Source organism: Corvus hawaiiensis, chromosome 15 (genome assembly GCF_020740725.1).
Source record: "Corvus hawaiiensis isolate bCorHaw1 chromosome 15, bCorHaw1.pri.cur, whole genome shotgun sequence".
In the NCBI taxonomy this organism is placed as follows: domain Eukaryota; kingdom Metazoa; phylum Chordata; class Aves; order Passeriformes; family Corvidae; genus Corvus; species Corvus hawaiiensis.
This window is the reverse complement of record NC_063227.1, coordinates 8,340,064-8,359,088: the sequence shown is the minus strand read 5'-3', so window position 1 is coordinate 8,359,088 and position 19,025 is coordinate 8,340,064. Positions and strand designations below refer to the sequence as shown.

Below are 19,025 nucleotides of genomic sequence, written 5' to 3'. Positions count from 1 at the left end.
TCCCCGTGCCAGAGGAGGATACTGGTTTCAAACCGGCAGTGATGGCACTTGGAGCCTCCCCCTCTGTGAGATCAGCCAACCTTTACAGCACTCACACTGCAACTGAAGGAATTCAGCTGCCACAGGGCTTCGAGGCAATTACCCATTTACAAATTACTTCAAAGACATTAAACCTCTAGCACTAAAACTCAGATTTAATTGATCATTACCAGCAACGATTATTACTTTTATGATCCACTGCAAACTTTATTCTTGTCTTCTAAAATCAGTAAAGATTGAACAATTTAGAAAAGCGCATTTGAGTCTCTGAACACTTCATGTATTGCAGGCTCTGTTCATGTATTCCACCTCTGAGCAACAAAGAAATTTAGGTACCGAAATCTTAACAACACATTTTTGGAGTCTGGATTAATCACAACTACTTACTTTAAATAAAGCACCAAAATGTACCAGCTTCCAAATGCTGTCATGGCAATCACTACACTCAAAAAATGGCTTGATTTACAAGAAAAATAAAATCTGATCAAATAAGGTTGGAACTCTGCAAATAGACCCACAGCGCTCATTCTACATATTTTTGGCTGTTTCATTGACACTGGCAGCCAAAGTAGTAAAGTAGCTATGTTGACATGGAAAGACAGGGTTATGAGACTGAAAGGGAAGCTACAATAGCTTTAATATGTTAGAATTTTGTCATAAATCATATCGGTGAGATACGAATGAAAGCACTTGAGTAAATTTAAGTTCCTGTGCTACTTGCACAGAATTCAGCAGTAAAACATACACTTCACAGCGTTTTTACCTACAATATCAATTTAAAATATTTGCTTCAAGAGCTGTTGATTACTGGCAACCAATGGAGCTTGATTTGTTTTAAAATAGATAAAACTGAAGTCAACAGCAGAAGTCGTAACTTTTGGGTTGAGGTGGGGAATTTGGGTAGGTTCTTTTGGAAGAGTTAAGACATACAATCCAATAGAATTCATTACAAACACAACAAAATCTTACTGGTTGTTAGATCCTTCCTCATCCCCATTGGGATTTTTTGTTTCATTGTTACAGCCCAGTCTGTGTTGGTGTATATGTTTCAGATCATTATCTAAGCTGCTCTGCAGGTCGAAAAGATGCTGTTCCACAGCTGCTCTGATTGTTCTTTCTAAAATGCTAAAAAGAATAAAAGACAGAAGAGTCCTATTAAGAACACTACTTTTGCATTGGTCAACTACACAGAAAGGCAGAGATAAACTTTACGTGACAGGAATCTTTGATGGCAGTACTTCAAGGCAAAAAGAGACTAATTTTTCCAGAAAGGCAGTGGAAATTACTACACTTAATATTTTTGAATCCATAAGATTTACATGAAGTATTATGAAGTTCATCAACAGTATTTTAAGAGTAATCAACACATTACAATAAGTAACCTATTTTTTAACAACTATACATAAAAAACTTATAAACGCCTTATATGTTAATGTGACAGTAAAATCCTGTTAACAGGTCAGAGTCAACCCTGGAGCAGGTTCCACTTCAGCACATGTGGCTGCACCTCCTCCTGAACAGGGCTGTAATCTTAAAAGGCAAAAGCCAACAAATAGCAGACACAATCAGCAAGTACCTGATGAAGGATATAGGACACACCCAAAAATTCATCAAGAACAGTATTCTTTAAAAACAGACTACTCTGCTGAGTGCCTCTCAGCCAGCTCATCCCAAATACACAAGAGGCCTCCAGAAGTCCTCCTATAAAAATCTTAAACTATTTAATCCCATTTTAACCCTGACATTGTGCTTTTATTTTCCCTCCACATTTGTACACAGAATTCCACTGAACTGTACTCAATATCAATGGTGCTAGAATTACAATTTGAATGCTATCATAATATTAAGTAAATGTATCTTATGATGTATCTAATTGTAAAACCAAAGCTTTGGACTCAACATGCAAGCACACCATGCTCTCATGCTCCTGCAGTCAACAACGCTGACAGGCATTATGTATTTCCTGCATTAGTGTTAAATGCCACCAGTGAAATCCTTCACACTAGAATATGTCCATTCACAACGGTAATCATAAAACTTACTGCATTTTTTTGAAAGGATACGTAACTTCTATGCATGCTCTAGTAAGAGCACAATTCAAACATTTTATACTTTCATTATACTTACTCTGCAGAGGCTGGCAAGATACTTATGGGAGAGATATGAGCACTGCAATAAAGAAAATAGAAGTTAATATAATGCAAAAACATCACACTAAAAAGTCTTGAAGTCAACAGAAAGCAACTTAGAAAATACTTAAATATTTCATGTGATGCAGCTAAGAGAAGTAGAATAAACATGTAAAGAACACCATGAGTTGCAGTTCCTTTATTATTTAAATGACAAAATCTTCAGGAACACCATCACAAGGCAGAAAGCTGTAGAGGTAGCAATGCAGACTTCTGTCTCTCAAGAGCCAATATTTGTTGTGTTATGAAGCTCCAAGCTCTCAGATGTGTGGTCTTTCCCATGGGAAATACTAATCATTTTGTAGTCAAACATTTCCTGACACCTTGCTTAAGAATGCAGATTTTAACCTTGCTGCCTAAAGCAAATTCCAAATTACTCTGCTTTCCTCCATAGGTTCTTCCCACTGTTGCATAATTTTGCTCTGCAACGTTCAACAGATCTGCAACACTCTCTGAGCATAGCTATAACATTTCAAGTGCAAGGCAGACTATGGGACAGGAGCCTGGCATTTGTAAAGCATCTGGAAATCTCCAGGCAAAGCCACTTCAGCCTAGAATGTTAAACTCCTCAAGGAGGGGTGGGAGGGGGAATTCAACATAACTAACACAAGTCAGTTAATTCATGTGTATGTGGTCCCTCTACAATTTTTCATTAATATGATTAAAATTTTATTATAAATAGCATACCTAAAACTTTAGACAAAGTGACAGTAAAGAATAAAAGATGAGAAATCTACTACAGACAGCAGCGAGTTGCAACACAAATACCTCACTCAGAAAAAAGTAAATACTAATTTCAGCTTAACTTGGAGGCAGGGAGGGAGGTAAAAAAAGGCTTTTTCTTTCTATTACAGATAAAGAACCTCAAAAAGCTAAAAAAGAAGATTTTATTCTACTGTTTACCATGCAACAACACTGTTGCCAGACAAAGTTGATTTTAAATATTATTTCCATTAATGCATAAGGTAAACCCTGAGCTTGCCACTCCCCTGGAGAAATGAGCAAGTTATTACCTCTGTGAGGTACACTATCAGTTTTGAGTGGTATGAGCCTTCCTTGCACTAAAAAATGTAGACAGTCTCTCTGTTTACCCAAGAATAGTTTCAACACAGCGAAGAGTATCTTGGTTACAACTTATGAGGTTTATTAGTAGTTCCACCACCAGAGAGAGAAATCACCTCAAGCAGACTTTCTACTTTTCCTTCCTCCAAGTAGATGAAATACAAGCAATAAAGGACTTTCAATTAAACATAAGATGATAAAGAAAGTGGTTAAAATATTTATTTAAAAATAACTATACCCGTTTGCCTTAGACACCTTGTACTCGGCCAACAGCAGAGTGCATAGCATTTAAACCCCACTATGGCACAAGTGAACAAGCAGGTACTCATAGATGCTTTTAATTTCTTTTCTTCCCTTTTTTTTTTTTTTTTTTTTTTTTTTTTGTGGAAACTGGCTGACAAATGAAGTTCATCTTATGATTTGTGTGTGTGTTTGCCTGGTGAAAAGCCAAAGCTGATCTATTCCAAATGCATTGACAGAACAGGCAGCACACAACTGCTATTTCAAAACAGACACAGCTTTGGGAAATTAGAACACCTGACACAGAAGCCAGATCTTGTAGCCACTAATTTCAAAGCTACAGATCAAACAACTGAGGGGGAACACACTGGCATTTTGTATTTTTCTTACAAACAAAAAAACAGCAGGAGGTAGTTTACAGCTTAAGATATTTACATTTCATTTGTATTTCCATGCACAGAAGCTCAGCATAGCCCTACTACCTGTACAAAGTAGATTTGCTGAGAAACATATTTTATATTAACAACACTTGAAATAAAAAATGAAAATATGAAGCTGCAAGTTTAGCTTCATGAACAAGGTAAGAGAAAAGAAGCATGATCTTGGAAAAATACCCCAGTAATATTTCAAAATATGAAAAATGTCGTTTTAAGTACCTATCTCAGTAAGTTCTACAAAAGTTGCATTATAAAAGGTATGCTTGTATTCTAAAGGTACAAATACATAATTGCGTAGATTGAAACCGATTTACTATTAAAATAGTCACTCCTAGGACAAACTGGGAGAAAAAAAATGAGGCAATCAGAGCACAGAACACTGCAACACCCTAATTGCAGAAGAAAAACTCAGTCAAGGACACAAGTACAAACACTATTTATAGGAAACTGTGATGACTTGAAATCCTTTTATTCTACCACTTGAGACAATGAGGAACTGTGTCAAGAATAGGGAGAATCAAACTCATCTCCAAAGAATCCAAATGATTTCAGACATGGTTCACAACAAAATTTTCCATCCTAGTGTGTAACCTTCAGCCCCCAGCACAGGATGGTTCTCCAGGTGCTTTTACTCAACACCTTTAGGAGCATTAGAGGTACTCAGCAAAAGCTGTGCATAAATCAGCAGTATTACAAAGCCTAAAGAATCCTCTTACTACATAAAGAAAAGCTAACATTTTCAACTAATCACTTTAGCATTTAAGCACTTTCTGAAACAAATGTGACAATCTTAGGCGAAAAGCCATTACAACTTCTGAGCCCACTACCACAGTTCAAGGATACTTTTTAAAAGCTGTAATTTATACTGCCAGACAGAGCCTTAACGCAGCATGACACAGCAAGACACAGAAAGGTAAACATCTTTGTTTCATAATGCTAACTCCCTCCTGAGAATCCCTTCAGCACCGGCTCCCTATCCATAAAAGGTCCCGGCAAAAACATACCTTGAGTAGGAAAATACATTAACTGGAGATAAAACATGTCCAAGTTTTCCTTGGTAATTTCCTGACCGTACACAGATTCTTATTTCTCATTAAAATTATCAGTTGTGACATTATTTCATTTCCTGTCTCCAAACTACATCTCATCTCACATAATTTTAAAGCCTTACTTGCAATCATATCAAAACGACATTTTCCTTTCATATATTACCTGTGCAGCAGAACTTTGCAGGCCATTCTGATTATTTTTGCTATCCCAAAAGAGCACTTCATGTAAAAATGCTTCATTTGGAAGCCAGCAAAGCGTGATGTGGGCTGCTGGCTGTGCATGCTGCTGGCTGGGCTCCGGGGGCTGCCTTCGAGCCGGCACCTCTGGAGTGCTGCACTAAACCCTGCAGTCTAAATAGAAATTGACTGCAACATGAGGTCACTCCTGACAATAAGCTGCCCAATCAACACTTGAAAGCTCTCCTAACGTGTTGTTTACAGATTTTCCAGGATGGAAGGAGGAACAAGTATTTGGATGTTAAAAACAGCACTACATTAAAATAATAATGTATTTCCTAGCAATTTAGGCAGCTCTTCTCTTTGGTCAGCTTTACCATGCATTTTGTCTCCCTTGGTGGCTGTTAATATTATCACTTGTCTCTGATCAGAGCTAATTAAATCACAAAAGGTTAACAAAAATATCACAGAAGCAGTGAGGATGTTGCCCTTGTCACTGCATTTAGTAGAAACAAAGCAAACTGTTTATACAGCTTACTGCCTGTCATATCTCGTATTTTTACACACAAAATCTTGAAAAATCCAAAACCAAAGAGTTTTTATATTAGGCTTCTAACTGACAACATTTGAGATGAACTGTCCAATTAAAGCAAATACTGCCTGGCAAGGCTCAGGGATGAAAACTTTGGAATAATGACAGAGAAGGATTTTAAAGTACTTATTTCAACAGCATGTCTTAAAATTCAGCTGCAATGCTGAGTCAGTAGTTCTTTACTCCAAAAGTCAGGACAGCAAAAAGAAAAAGAGCCGTGGGGAAAAGGCTTCTGGTAAAGGAGAACAGTTTCCTTTATGTGCTCACTGCCAACCTGTAAGCAACAAATGCTCCCTGCTGGGTAACGGGCTCAGAGATCACTCCACAGGTTTATTAGAAATACCACTTCCAAGCAGTCACTAAATCAAAGTGCATTAATGATTATCCACATTCTTACAAGATCTCTAACTCAAAGTCAAATTAACACCACGCAGTGTAGGAAGGTCATAGGTTTCAGCAAGAACAAACAGAATGAGTAGAAAAAAAGGTAGTGAGCACAATTAGAAGCAAGTTATAGTCCAAATAACAAGGAGGAAGGTCAGATGCCCCGCTGTACAGATCAAGATAAACAATCTCTTCTACTTCTCTCCACAGAGAGACCAAAATACACAGATATTTTGATCCCAAAATCTGACAGCAAAAAGGCAACAAAACCTCAGGTTAAAGAACTGCAAGAATCACGTTTAAGATCTAAGTCTCCTCCTCCTTCCTGTATAAGCTGCCACAGGCTCTACATCAGGACAAAGATAAATAATCCAAATAAACCTGCATTAACATTTAGTTTCTTAATTTTTTTTCTTTTTTTTTTTTTACATCAAGAAACTAAGATCAAAAAAAGGCCAATAATGCATACATAAAAGCCATTAGGTTTGGGAAAATATTTACAGTATTCATAGTGGTTAAAAGTTTAGTAAAGAACACTTTCTCATTCCCCTTTTTTTTTTTTTTTTAAATGTTTCCTGTAGTTGTTCTGGTTTTACAGTCAAAATTCTCCTTCTTCTAAAGGATTCCTACTTATCCTTCCCCACAAATTATGTAAAATGCCAACCATAATTAATGCCTATTCATTTTTAATTAACCTTAAACATCAAGTAAAAATGTTTTTTTCTTCAGGCTATCCAATTTAAACTCTCAAACATGTTGAGTTTGTCACTACTGCTGTGTTTACACATTCCAGAAGCAACCTAATACCTGTGAATAGTTAAACTGCAACTTTTTAAAAATTTAATTCAAACTAAAAATAAGAAGCTTTACTACCAATAAAGATATTTAACTATTAAAATATAATTTAAATTACAAAACAAAAAAACATGGTTCTGTCATTATTTGATATTTTACAGCTTCTTGCCATGGAGTAGAATGAAGCATGCAGCCAGCAGCTGAACAGATTCCAACCCAAAATCCACATTCTTGAAACTACCCATTCTTAGGCAGCAACTTACTTGTGATTTTCCCTACATTTCTTCTGCTTTTATTATTTTTATTATAGATTCCTCCTTACTCCTCCCTACAAGTTCTTACATGCAATGCCCATACCAAACACATGCTGTAAAGGGGAAGAGGTAAAATTCACCATCTGTAGAATGTAAACTCTAAGTACAAGTAAAGCATATCTAAAAATAAAACCTTGTGTACTACAAGCAAGTAAAATATAAATCTGTGTACTACAAGCAAGCACCGATAAGCTCTCAAATGAAAGTATGATTTTATGTTTAGGCATCTCTTTTACGAGAATTGCTCTTAAAAGCTGACTCCCCCTCCAACATTCCTGCCTATATGACATTTTGCAACTTCCAAACCTGCCCACAGCTCTCTACCAGCATGTGACAAGAAACAGTCCTAGGATTTCCCATTGGAAGGATGGTACAGAACACACTGGAATCTACCAGTATGCAGATTCTTCTTATTTCTGCTATAAAATTTATCGTTTAAATACCACTTTACAGTTTCACTAAAATATGCCCTTTTTACCTTTCCCTGCATAAATCACCATCTATAATCCAATCTGAGTTCTACAGGCATTCCTCTGCTGAATTTGGAAACAGTTATTTTAACCCGTATTTTACTATTGGAAGAACTGCACCTGCTTCTAAAACTTCAGTTTGTAGACACCAACACTTAAAAGTCTGACAGTTTCTCTCTCTGACAGAATAAATTACAATCCAAATTTAAATCCAAACTCCAAGGCAGAATCAAGTTACCTTGTTGATGCTGTAACATTCCGGGAATCCGAGAGAGTCCCTGTCATATCTAGATGCACCACAGCTGGCCTTTCAACAGGTTTCTCTGTGCTGTCTTCTGGAAGTTCTTCCGACTGCTCAAGCTTTACATCTTCCTCTTCTTCCAAGAGATCATTGAGCTAAAAAAGATTTAACCAAAGTCAATGGATTGAAAAGTTCCTTTCAAAAGGTCCAGGGAATTAAAAGAGCATGAAAGGTACGAAAGTAACGTGTAGTAGGGGAACACTTCTCAATTTTAGGAAAAAACAGGCACACTAGACTTGCTTTTATGTAAAACCATAAATTCTACACCATTAAAAAGTTGCTTTTGAACACTGGACAAAAACTGAAAAGCAAGAAGCACCTCTGATGCCATAAATAAACACAAGCAGAATGAAGAAACAACAAAATCCCAACCACACTGAAATCATGAACTACAGAACCTTTCTTCTTCTATGTCTAAAACAGATAATTCTACTCTATTCCACAGGTAGCCTTATTCATGTATCAGAAGCATTTTCAAACCCTCCTAGGGAAGGCAATACAGAAGTCTATGAAGCCAAACTTCAAAGATCTGAACGAACACTTAAAAAGTTTCTGTGCTCTTGTCTATTTTTGTTTCTTTGTTTCCACACACAGATGTTTTTACTGAAGCAGCAAAATGCAGCCAATTCAAAAGCAAAACAATATAGCCAACTGGCAACTCAAGACAGTCAACTTCATTTTTTAAAAAGCAACTACATCTAAAACATGAAAAGGTAACGAGAACGAAGTGATTCTGTTTGACTTCCAAGTTGCCTCTGTGATTGATTACTGATCTCCCAATCTTGCAAACCCAAAAATTAAAGCAGCAGCCTCAAGAAAATATGTTTTATAGAATCTATCACCAGTGTAAAACAAAAACACAAAATTAAGAAGAATTGAAACTTCAGAAGTTTAAGATTACACAGAAGGCAGAAAGGAGATATTCGTTAGTTTTTAAAAGGGGTGTAAGTTATATGGCACTACATTCCAGGCAAGAAATGTATTTATCCCTACTTTTCCTCTGCAATTGCAAGAGGATGTGCCAGTGAAGCAAAGGCAAGCCCACCCACACACTGGGGCAGCTGCCAACGGGGCTGTGCCCAGCGGGGACAGCGGCCCTTCTGTCCCCACTGCACCGGTCCCCGACAGAAGCGCACTGCTGACATCTGGTGGAGACACCACGAAATTAAAGGGACACCCCACCAGCCCTCCAACGAAGGGAAAAAACAAACAAAACTAGACACCAAACAGACTTTGAGCTTAGGAAATCCTTTTGCTGAAACATATAATGAGGCACAGCCAAATCAGTAATTTCAAAGCATGAGAGAGAGCACAGAGCAGTTATCCCAACTCAGCAGCAGCCCCCAGCCTCTGGCTGCAGGAGTCACAGCCCAGCTTTGCTGAGCAGCTCCCTGCACGCAGCAGGGCTGTGGCAGCCCTCAGTGCCAGACATATCCCTGCATGGAGCTTTGCAGAGCTGCAGTGCTTGCTCAAGGAGCTCACACAGCAGATGCTGCTCACTCTAGAACCTGCTGCCCATGCCTGGCAGACCAGACCAACATCTACTGCAGGGAAGAGGAAGCAACCAACTGCCCCAGTACTTGCCTTACCTGTCTTGCTAGAGGAGGGGTTTGTGAGATAGGCTTTAAAATTCAGTACTTCTTGTTACCTACCTTAGCAACTGCTTATTATTTATCTTGTTTCTTGTTTACAGAAAATACATCATTTTCAAGTCTTAGAATGAGAAACACCATTCAAAAACTTTGGCACAGGAAAGCACCACTGATAACATCAAGTGGAGTGCAAGACCCTGCATGTTCCTGTAAGACACACCTAGAAATACTCTTGACCAACAAGAAAGTCATTCTTCATTCGATCAAAAAACAGTTCTTCTTTCCTAAATTGGCAATTTTAAAGCTGTTTACAACAGTGTCTCTCTGTTGGGCAGGATAACACTGTTGGTTTAGTCCCTATGTGTTTTTTAATCTAGCACAGCTATGCGTATTACAAAAGCATTAAGAAAATGCTGGGTTTTGTCAGTTTACAAGAAACTTCTCAAAGTCATACTAAAGAAACTGTATTTCAATATATCTTTCATAAACATAAATGTGTAACAGGCAGTTAAGTGGTAACATATTGCCATTCAAAATATTCTTACCTGCTCAGTTATTGAGCTTAAATCATTAGTAGATGAAAAATCTTCCTCTTCATTTTCAAAAAACTCATAGTAGTTCTCCAGAAGTCCTGCCATTATTCTGCTAACTATTTCTTGTTCTTTCAGATCCTCCACATCTGTGTAAATGCTGAAGATTTCAACACTGTTTTAGTTTAAAAATCTAAATCCCACAGTTCCTCAAAGAACACCTCTGAATGTCTTCTATGACTAAGTGCTACACTTCACAACATTATCCCCTATCCATTCTGAACACACTGAATTTAAAGCATGCCTTCACACTACTGCCTTATAAAGCTTTATACTATTTTATATTTTACAATAATGAATTAGCAACTATTTAGTCAATTAATTTTTCATGAGGAATATTTAAAATTCAAGTATTTTCCTGTGGTGAGGAAACAATAGTATAAACTGGTAGTTTAACAGCTCCTCCCAGAATTGTTTTCTTGCTACAAATAGCAGTCTTACATATTATCACTAAAATATTTCAACCTCAGAATAAATACAGTAATGCAACAATCAAACCAGTGGTTTCTCACGCCACAACTCATAGACGAGCTGCTGTTTAATTCTTAGCAAAAATTGTAAAACCAAACTGGGGTGAGAAAGTGGGTGGAAACAGAATGATTCTGCCTGAAACATATTGTGCACTTTGTTACTGTTGCTCACAGGCCAGGAATGACTTCAAAGTACAGAGAGACACTCAAATTCCCACAGAAACACTGAATGAACTTTTATAATTAACTTACTGAAAAACATCCGGGCCAAAGACTGCAGCTAAAGAACTTGCTGACCAAATTTCTTCATGATGCGATGCTACGTTAGCTAAAAATTTACACAGAAACTTTAACAAACTGTAATTAACAGGTGGAAGCTGCTGCAAGAGGAACCTCAACTTTCTTCCAAATTCATCTTCATTATTGTAATCTGAAAAAGTAATAAAAATATTTTAATCTCAAAGAAGATATCTGCTTTTTAATATTTGATACTGATCAGCTTTTTTACTATGACCATTACTTACTTCTGAAAGTACAAGTAATTTGGTCAAACCACAGCCTAAAATGTGAGAATTGACTTGCATTTGTTCAATATTATCCACCACATTCTCTTCTGCACATTTTCCCCAATTAATGCTCACTCAAATTTCTGATTTCCGAGGGCAAACTTTGCATGTTTTTGTTTTACCACTGTTACATCACAACTGCTTTGAAGAAGAGCTCTAGAGACAACAACAGCTCCAGATAGTGACTTAACTGCCATCAAGTTAAATTCTTCTGGCAGACAAGCCACTTTGACACCTTTTCCTCTACAAGCATCCCATTCTCACCACTCTACTTGCTTTTATAATACTTAACTGATAAATCCAAGCTATCTCAATGCAATCATCTTTACACATGCTTAGTTCAAAGCTTACTGATTCAATTTCAGATCTCAAAAAGGGTCACCATAAAACCTCCTCATTCTCACCCCACTTACCTATACTCTTCATCAAAGTATGTCCCCATAAAGCTCATTTGTTACCTCATCTGCCTTACAGGCAGCAAGGTTCAAAAAGTTTACAGCTGTTTATACCTAACTGAGAAATTCAATATATTGGAAAAGAAATGTCAGGAAAGCAAAATGGGAGAAAAATTGATAGAAAGAGGCCTCCCCTTCTTTCTCAGACACTTGAAAACTCTTCTAAGATCAGTTAGAGAGGGAAAAGTACGTTTGAAGATGATGAGCCATCATTGCCTCTCTAGATGAGAGAGCAGAGACATCCCAGTCCTTAATATCAAAGCAAAGAGTGAGTAAATTCCCTAAGAGCATGTACAGGAACACTAAGCAGGAACTGTACAGGATTTCATTTGCTCAGACACAGTCAACATCTACAGCAGCTGAATACAGGCAACCAAGCACATAAAATAGTTGTTTCAACACATAACACAACAAAATGAACATTCCATTGACAGTTCTTACTGTAGAAATGCATTTTGGAAACAGAACAGAAAAAAAAGACTTTAAAAAGTACTTTAACAATGTAGACTTTTAAAAAGAAAGGGAGCACAGAGAGGTGATAATCAAGACCACTTTGAACATACACATCTCCATGTTTTGTCTAACCAACCCGAAATCTAACAAATCTGAAATTTAAGTTCTAAACAACCAGAGACCAAAAGGGAGAACGTTCTTACCCTCTAACTGAAGTCCTGAGGCACTGAAGCATGGATACACACTTGTGGGACACATGGCCTAGTGCACTGAGACCACCACATTCACAACTCAGTGACTCAAATCACCTGTCTTTGAGGAACCACCTGCCTGCAAAGAGCTTCTAACATGCACAGAGGCCACACCTTGCTGTATAAGGAAGCTATCCTGAGGACTAAGCCTGACCTAATGATATGGAAGAACTGCTGAAGAGAGAAAAGACCAGAACTAACATATGGGTCAACAATTACTACCACCTTCTGCATTTCTTTAAGCAATTCCACTGCTTCAAATGCAGCTGATGATGTAATTCTGGAAACTAACTGAGATATGTCTGTCAGACAGGCAAAACCCAATTAGAGGAAATCAGAAGTCTAATTTTAGCAGCTGAAAACACTGTTTAAGGGTTTACGTGGTTTGATTTCCTTGTTACAGATAACTTTCAATGCTTCTGAAATAACTTTTACACTTACAAAAAGACAGTAAAGACAGTAAGCTGCAAGTTTAAGCAAAGTTTCTCCACATTTTTAACAAAAGGGAACTAAACGGGGACTTGCAGGACAGAAAGAATCCATATGTAAACCCATCCACAGTGATCTACTCAAAGACGGGAGGAAAAAGCCAAATTTCACACTAGATTTTACAGTCATAGAAGGGAAGTCTGCTGTCACACTGAGTACACCTCAATCCCATTTCCAGTCCTGACAGATAACATTGCAACCAAAGCACACAGCAGTATTATCATTATTACTACACAGAGCACCAAAGACACCTTAGTGCCACTACAAATCTCAATTCAATACTGGGTTTTACTCTTAAAATCATAAAACAAAAACATTGAATCAAAAATAGTTATTACCTTGAGAAAGTTGCATCAAATGTATGTGCAAACTGCCTGGAATAACTGGCTCTGGAAGTTCTTGAAGAAAAAATCTAAGAAGGCTAATAGCTGAGGGTACATCTGCTTCTTTAACCAGGTCCACATCTTCTCCGTTATCATATCGTTGCCGGAGCCACTCCACTGTCTCAGCATTCCCATTGACTTGGAAAAGTCCTTCTTGTTCCAGACCCCCTGAGTTAGAAAACAAATTGCAGAAATAAACCTTTAGCTCCAGTATGGACTAATACATCAGAAAAATACTGATAATCAGATATGCACAATTTCCACACTGATTGAAACATTTTCTGAACAACAGTTTTGAAAGACTTCAGCAGTTCTCTTCCCAACACACACAGTCTTGTGCCAAGGAAACAATAAAATAACAAGGGAAATGTTAGCAGTTCCTAAACCACTGCATTTCCTATCAGGTGCCCTGCTGAGCTGACTGCATCACTGTTTGCTAGAAAACAGTGATAACCATAACAGAAAGAGTAAAGAAAGGAAGTACCTGAAACAACCAAATCACACCCAATTGAATAATTAACTTCAGAAAACAAGTACTCTTCAAACCCCACAATCTATTCTGTAAAATAACGTGAAATACATTATTTTAAATACAGCAAGGTAATACATACCATGTTCCTCAATATAGTCCACAACATGGCGGACTATGAATGGAACCTCATTGTCTGGTTGCCCTTCTTGCTGCAGCTCATCAAGTGGAATTCCAAATATTTTGTTAGCAAGAACAGAGTTGCAGTTACTCAAGGAAGGGGAGGAGCTCTTCCTCATATCTTTTTGCAGCCAAAAATCAAAGCTGTCTTTTCTGTCAATAGAAGAAATTAAAACCAAAATCCCACTTCAATATATGCTGTTGAAAGCATTGATCTGTAACACAAAGTGTTTTATTTACCTAATGCAAATACTCTCTAGTCTGTCTCCATCCATTCACTGATTTAATGGACAGTTCTGTAATGGCTCCAAACACAGCTAACTCAATAAATGACTATCACTGAGGTGTTCTGTCCTCAATAGAGGACTGAGAAGAACGTATAGAGCAGCAAAGAAAATACAGAAAATTCTAGTTACCAAATTTCTAATTAAGTTCTAAGGTACTTTGGTAGATTCTTCCGTACTTTTTCTGGCAGCATTTAGTAGTCAGGCTTTCAGAACTCAATACAAAAGCTCCTCAACAAGAAACGAAACCAATGGATCATACCAAACCAAAACCCCAAGTCTCAATTATATGAAATGATTAAGTATTTTGTGATACACAACTGCACTGCAATAATTTTAAAATCTATTTGGCATTTTCTGGTCTACATAATAAAGCTTTCAACACCTGCATCAAATTAAAATTTTTACTGAACAGAAAACCCCCAAAGCTAGTTTCTAGATGCTCAGTGATACCATTCTGTCATGCAGAAGCTCAAGCTTCACTTGCAAGTCTTTGCTTGATAAAGGATCTAGATAGATAACAAAGGGCAGTGTAAGTCAGTCAAGCTGTTACCCTGTCAAAACCAAAATATTTCTTCTAGCAAAGAAAAAACTGTCCTTTCAAAATAAATAACAAAAAGAAAAGGAAACATACTTGCTTAAATGCAAGCAGTCACTTTCACAGGGGCTGGCACACACAGAACACGAAGTACCTGCTGTTAGTCAAAGCACTGCAAGCAAACTAAAATTCTCTGTTTACTAATAGGTAAATTCTAATAGATTAGACATTCTGAAATCCATACGTGTTTTTCTTTTTTTTTCCCCCCAGTAAAACAAGTTAAGACACCCACCTCAGAGTACTTATACAGCCGAGTTTGAAAAACGCTGTCTGCGCCAGCTGCCCTCACTGACCAAGCATTCTTTTGTCATTTATGGTTGTTTAAGATTATGGCAAAAGATCAGCCTGTAGTTCCTCATTGAAGAATAGCAGAACTCGATCAGTACTTCAGCAGTTAATCTGAAAATAAGGAAAATATTATTAGATCATAAAGTTTTCAACAGTTTTAAACTCGGTCACGAATCTAAACATCACATTAGAGGAATTCTTGTCAAATCATCAGTTTCTGGTTCTGAACAAGAAAAGCATAAAGACCACATTAGCACAGCTTATGAGAGAGCCCCCTAGAACAGCAAATCCCTTTTTTCACTCACGAGTTAACCAAACCTGAAGCGAAAGTTAGCATGGGACATCTAAGTCTTAACAATTAAGAAATAATTTTCAGACTCTTACAATCCTCTTCCAAAGAATCAAGGAGGGCTAAGTAGGTTACACAGACTGTTTTAAAGTACCTACCATGCTAAAATATTTAATGGCTATGAAATTTTTAGAAGGATCTCAGGCACTGGTTTCATGCAACATCTTTAAACAGCAAGACCAAAACCAAAATCCTAACTAAGGAACATTTAGAGTCGACCAGTTTTTGGTGGTACTGATCATCTTTTCTAGGAAGTTGACAATGTGTCCTAACTGCCAGTTCAAAGTCCAAGTGATCATCAGATCTGGATACAGGAAGCAAAATCCCCCAAGTCAGATTCCATAGAACCACCCACATTTTTGCCACCTTTTATTTAGAATCCAGAATATAGGGACATTTTCCGTGTTCTCAGCTCTCAAAATAGCTACAAAACCACATTAAATTGTCTTTATGGTTTTCTGTGGTATTAAAAATTTAAATTGCAGCTTCATGGCACAGTGGACCCAATGTAATGCCCAGAATCAGTCAAAAGGTCACCTCAACCCCTTGATCTCACCCATTACCTGCTCTAAATAAACTCAAGCAACTGTGACTGGGCAAAACAAGCTTGTGACATACACACTCGCATAACCACAACACACATCACCAAAACTAGACAATAAAGAGGCTTTCCCCAGCTTCAAAGTGTATTCACTGAAACCTTCTGTTTCATAACTGGAGATTGATATGACAGACTGGAGACAAGTACCTTCCCTCCCTTTGTTCTCCCACATCAGCTCTCGCTTCTGTTCCACATCAGGACAAATAAACTTCATCTTCGTTTGCAAATTCCTGACAACCAACCCCTCTGGTTTCAGTACCAAAATGCCAGACCATTAGCCTATCACAACAGGAACCCAGAGTACTTCCAGTAGTTTGAATAAAGCAGTTTTCCTGCTCCCAATCCCCCCCAAACTGCATCCATGTGCTAAGGGAATTGGTCATAAGCTCTATATAAGACTGCTTCCACCTCCTCAGCATTTTCTTGCATTGAGGCCTAGAGCAAAAAATATTTCAGGCTTAAAATTGTTTAAATTGTCTCTGTCTATTGCCTTATATTACCCACAGGTTGTAAATCTGTTACATCTCACCCAAGTGAATGAATACTGGTCTGAGATCAGGACTCCAGGTGAGCTGAGAATGGAAAATGAAGGGCTATACTCTAGTCAACGGGTTTTATTTTTTTGGTTTTTTACCATCCTATTCAAAATTGTTATCACAAATTCTCGGTTACTAAAAGATCCTGCCAGATTCCAACAGTGAAGCAGTTGCAATTCATGACCTTCCTATAATTTATGAAGGCCTTGTACAATCCTTTTTCTGTTTGTTTCAGTATATTAAGTGAAAGTTAACATAATCTTTGCATGTAAGTAGATTTCAATCAATCCCAATATAACATGCAAATTTTAAAATATGAAGTTGCACACAGTCTATTTTCTCAAGTTCTACCAAAGTCAGCCTGTCCACAATGAACCAGAAAACCTCACACTGGCCAGCTGTGGGGTTAAGGGCAGCTGGGAGAAAACCTTTGATGGATCTGCCACAATGCTTCAGGCTGACTTGCTAAAACCAACAAACTAACCTTCAAAACAAACATCACCTAATAAAAAGACCAAATTAGAAGTAACCACTTCTTTATAATATGGCACCAAATGAACAATCTTGAGGCTCAGCTTTCTCAGCAGAGGCAACTTTGTGCTCAGTTCACTGACATGAAAGCTCAGCCACTTTTGCCAGGTGCAGCAGATGAACAGGCTGCGTGAATATTAATTTCATTCAGGAGGCATGAAAAAAAGAGAAAAATACAGACTTCTATTTTAACTGGCTTGGCAACGTAACAATGAGGTTGAAACAGCCTGGTTGTCTCATTGTAGAGCAAAACCGGATTTACAACCAGGTTTATACTTTAAAGAAAGCTTTATATGGCTTATTATCACCTAGAAAAACTAGTGAAAGCCTCATTTTCACCCTCTCAGATACACGTACTTTTGCACACATTTCAATATATCATTAGAGGCAACAATTTATTTTCAGAGCATTTTCTGTCTTCTCCCTTTTAGTTCAGGCTTTGGTACCTTCACAGGCTGTAATACAATTAATCTGACATTTACCAAATCTAGAAAGAGCTACAAACTCTGGAAGTTATTCAACTTCCAGTAAGTTTTATTTCCTGCTATTTCCAACACTGTAAAAACTGTTAATAATTAAACATTTTATCTCCGCTTTTTATATGGATCAAAAGCTTCCCCACTTGCCCTCCCTTGACTCAGGAAGTGCAGCACTTCGCTGCAGACACATATGAAAACTAGGACAAGACATGTAACCTTCAGGATTATTTCCAGAGTCTTTTACAAATACTAAGCAATGTTGTGGAGTTTTTGAATACTTTTTTTTGCCCTGATCAAACAACTCAGGAAACAGGAGCTAACCCATTCAGTCAACTCTTTCTACTTTTGCCCATATTATCCTGATCCTTTCGAGCACGTGCTTGTCTCTCACAATTTCACAACCAAAATGCTTTGCAGGTTCCATCAAGAAAAAGAAAAAAAATAGCAACTAAAAAAAAACCCACACAAAAGAAAACTACCTAGCTTGATTTTAATTACAAACATTCTGGTTACACTTTTTTCAGTCTACTTCCCCTCCTTGTTACAACAAACATTTTAAAACATCCTTAAGCTATAATCACGCTCTACAAAACATAAATGCAGGAAACTAAAAATACACCTTATTATAACCACATATTATACCACAATTTTACAAGAGACTGAAAAAAACTTACTGTCCTTTACAACATGTTGAGCCCAAGCATCTTAAATGAGGGTAAAACAAAGAGTTTTGTTCTGTATTGTGGATTTCAGTGCTGTCATGCATTATTTTAAAATTTTTAAAATTTAAGGAAAATTCTTCAGAGAGTCTACTGGGAAAACAGCACCATGAGCTTCATTTTCCCATCATAATAGCATTTACTTATCTTGGCAGCTCAAGAAGTATTTACAACCACACATGAAATGCCACTAAAAACCCCACAGAATATATGGCTAACTGTTAATATTTGAGGAATACACATGAAAATTTAGACTTACATTTAGTTCAGCTTTTACATTAATGACTGAAGTACAAATAATATACGGGTATCATTTTAAAGTCCTCAGGGTTCCACTACCTTTCCTTGAAACAAAGGAATGAAGCAACAAGTAAAAATAAACAAAGGCTGCAACTGAAACCATGCCATAGGAATGAAAACATTAATTCTGCGTTTAGAATTTCTGCCACAAGTCTCAACTATTTAAGCAATTCTTTTATTTGCTTGTTTTATGTAGCAAGAAATTCGTATTGTCTCTGAAGCCAAACCCAAAGCTAACACTGACTGCTGTTCTGCCCTATTTTTAATATATTATTTTGTGGCATTAGCAAACATCTCCAGTGACTTTTTTCTTAACACATAAAAGCAAAAACTAACTGTAAGATTTTCAGATAGGAAAAAAGCAACAAAATGGCCTGTCCCTGCTTCTCAGGA

At 37.3% G+C, this 19,025-nt stretch overlaps 1 protein-coding gene across 3 annotated transcripts in view; it reads right to left on the bottom strand.

The window, feature by feature from the left end:
- Window positions 1–19,025, bottom strand: part of FAM13B (family with sequence similarity 13 member B) — a 44,921-nt gene that overhangs the window by 19,191 nt on the left and 6,705 nt on the right. For all 3 annotated transcript variants that reach the window (XM_048319750.1, XM_048319747.1, XM_048319748.1), the window contains exons 2-9: window positions 15,062–15,228; window positions 13,910–14,100; window positions 13,254–13,466; window positions 10,954–11,131; window positions 10,187–10,331; window positions 7,987–8,144; window positions 2,167–2,208; window positions 1,009–1,164 (exon numbers count right to left, since the gene is read on the bottom strand). In XM_048319750.1, coding sequence (XP_048175707.1) covers window positions 1,009–1,164; window positions 2,167–2,208; window positions 7,987–8,144; window positions 10,187–10,331; window positions 10,954–11,131; window positions 13,254–13,466; window positions 13,910–14,066 — 1,049 coding nt within the window. In that variant the 5' untranslated portion in view covers window positions 14,067–14,100; window positions 15,062–15,228. The remainder of the gene's footprint in view (window positions 1–1,008; window positions 1,165–2,166; window positions 2,209–7,986; window positions 8,145–10,186; window positions 10,332–10,953; window positions 11,132–13,253; window positions 13,467–13,909; window positions 14,101–15,061; window positions 15,229–19,025) is intronic.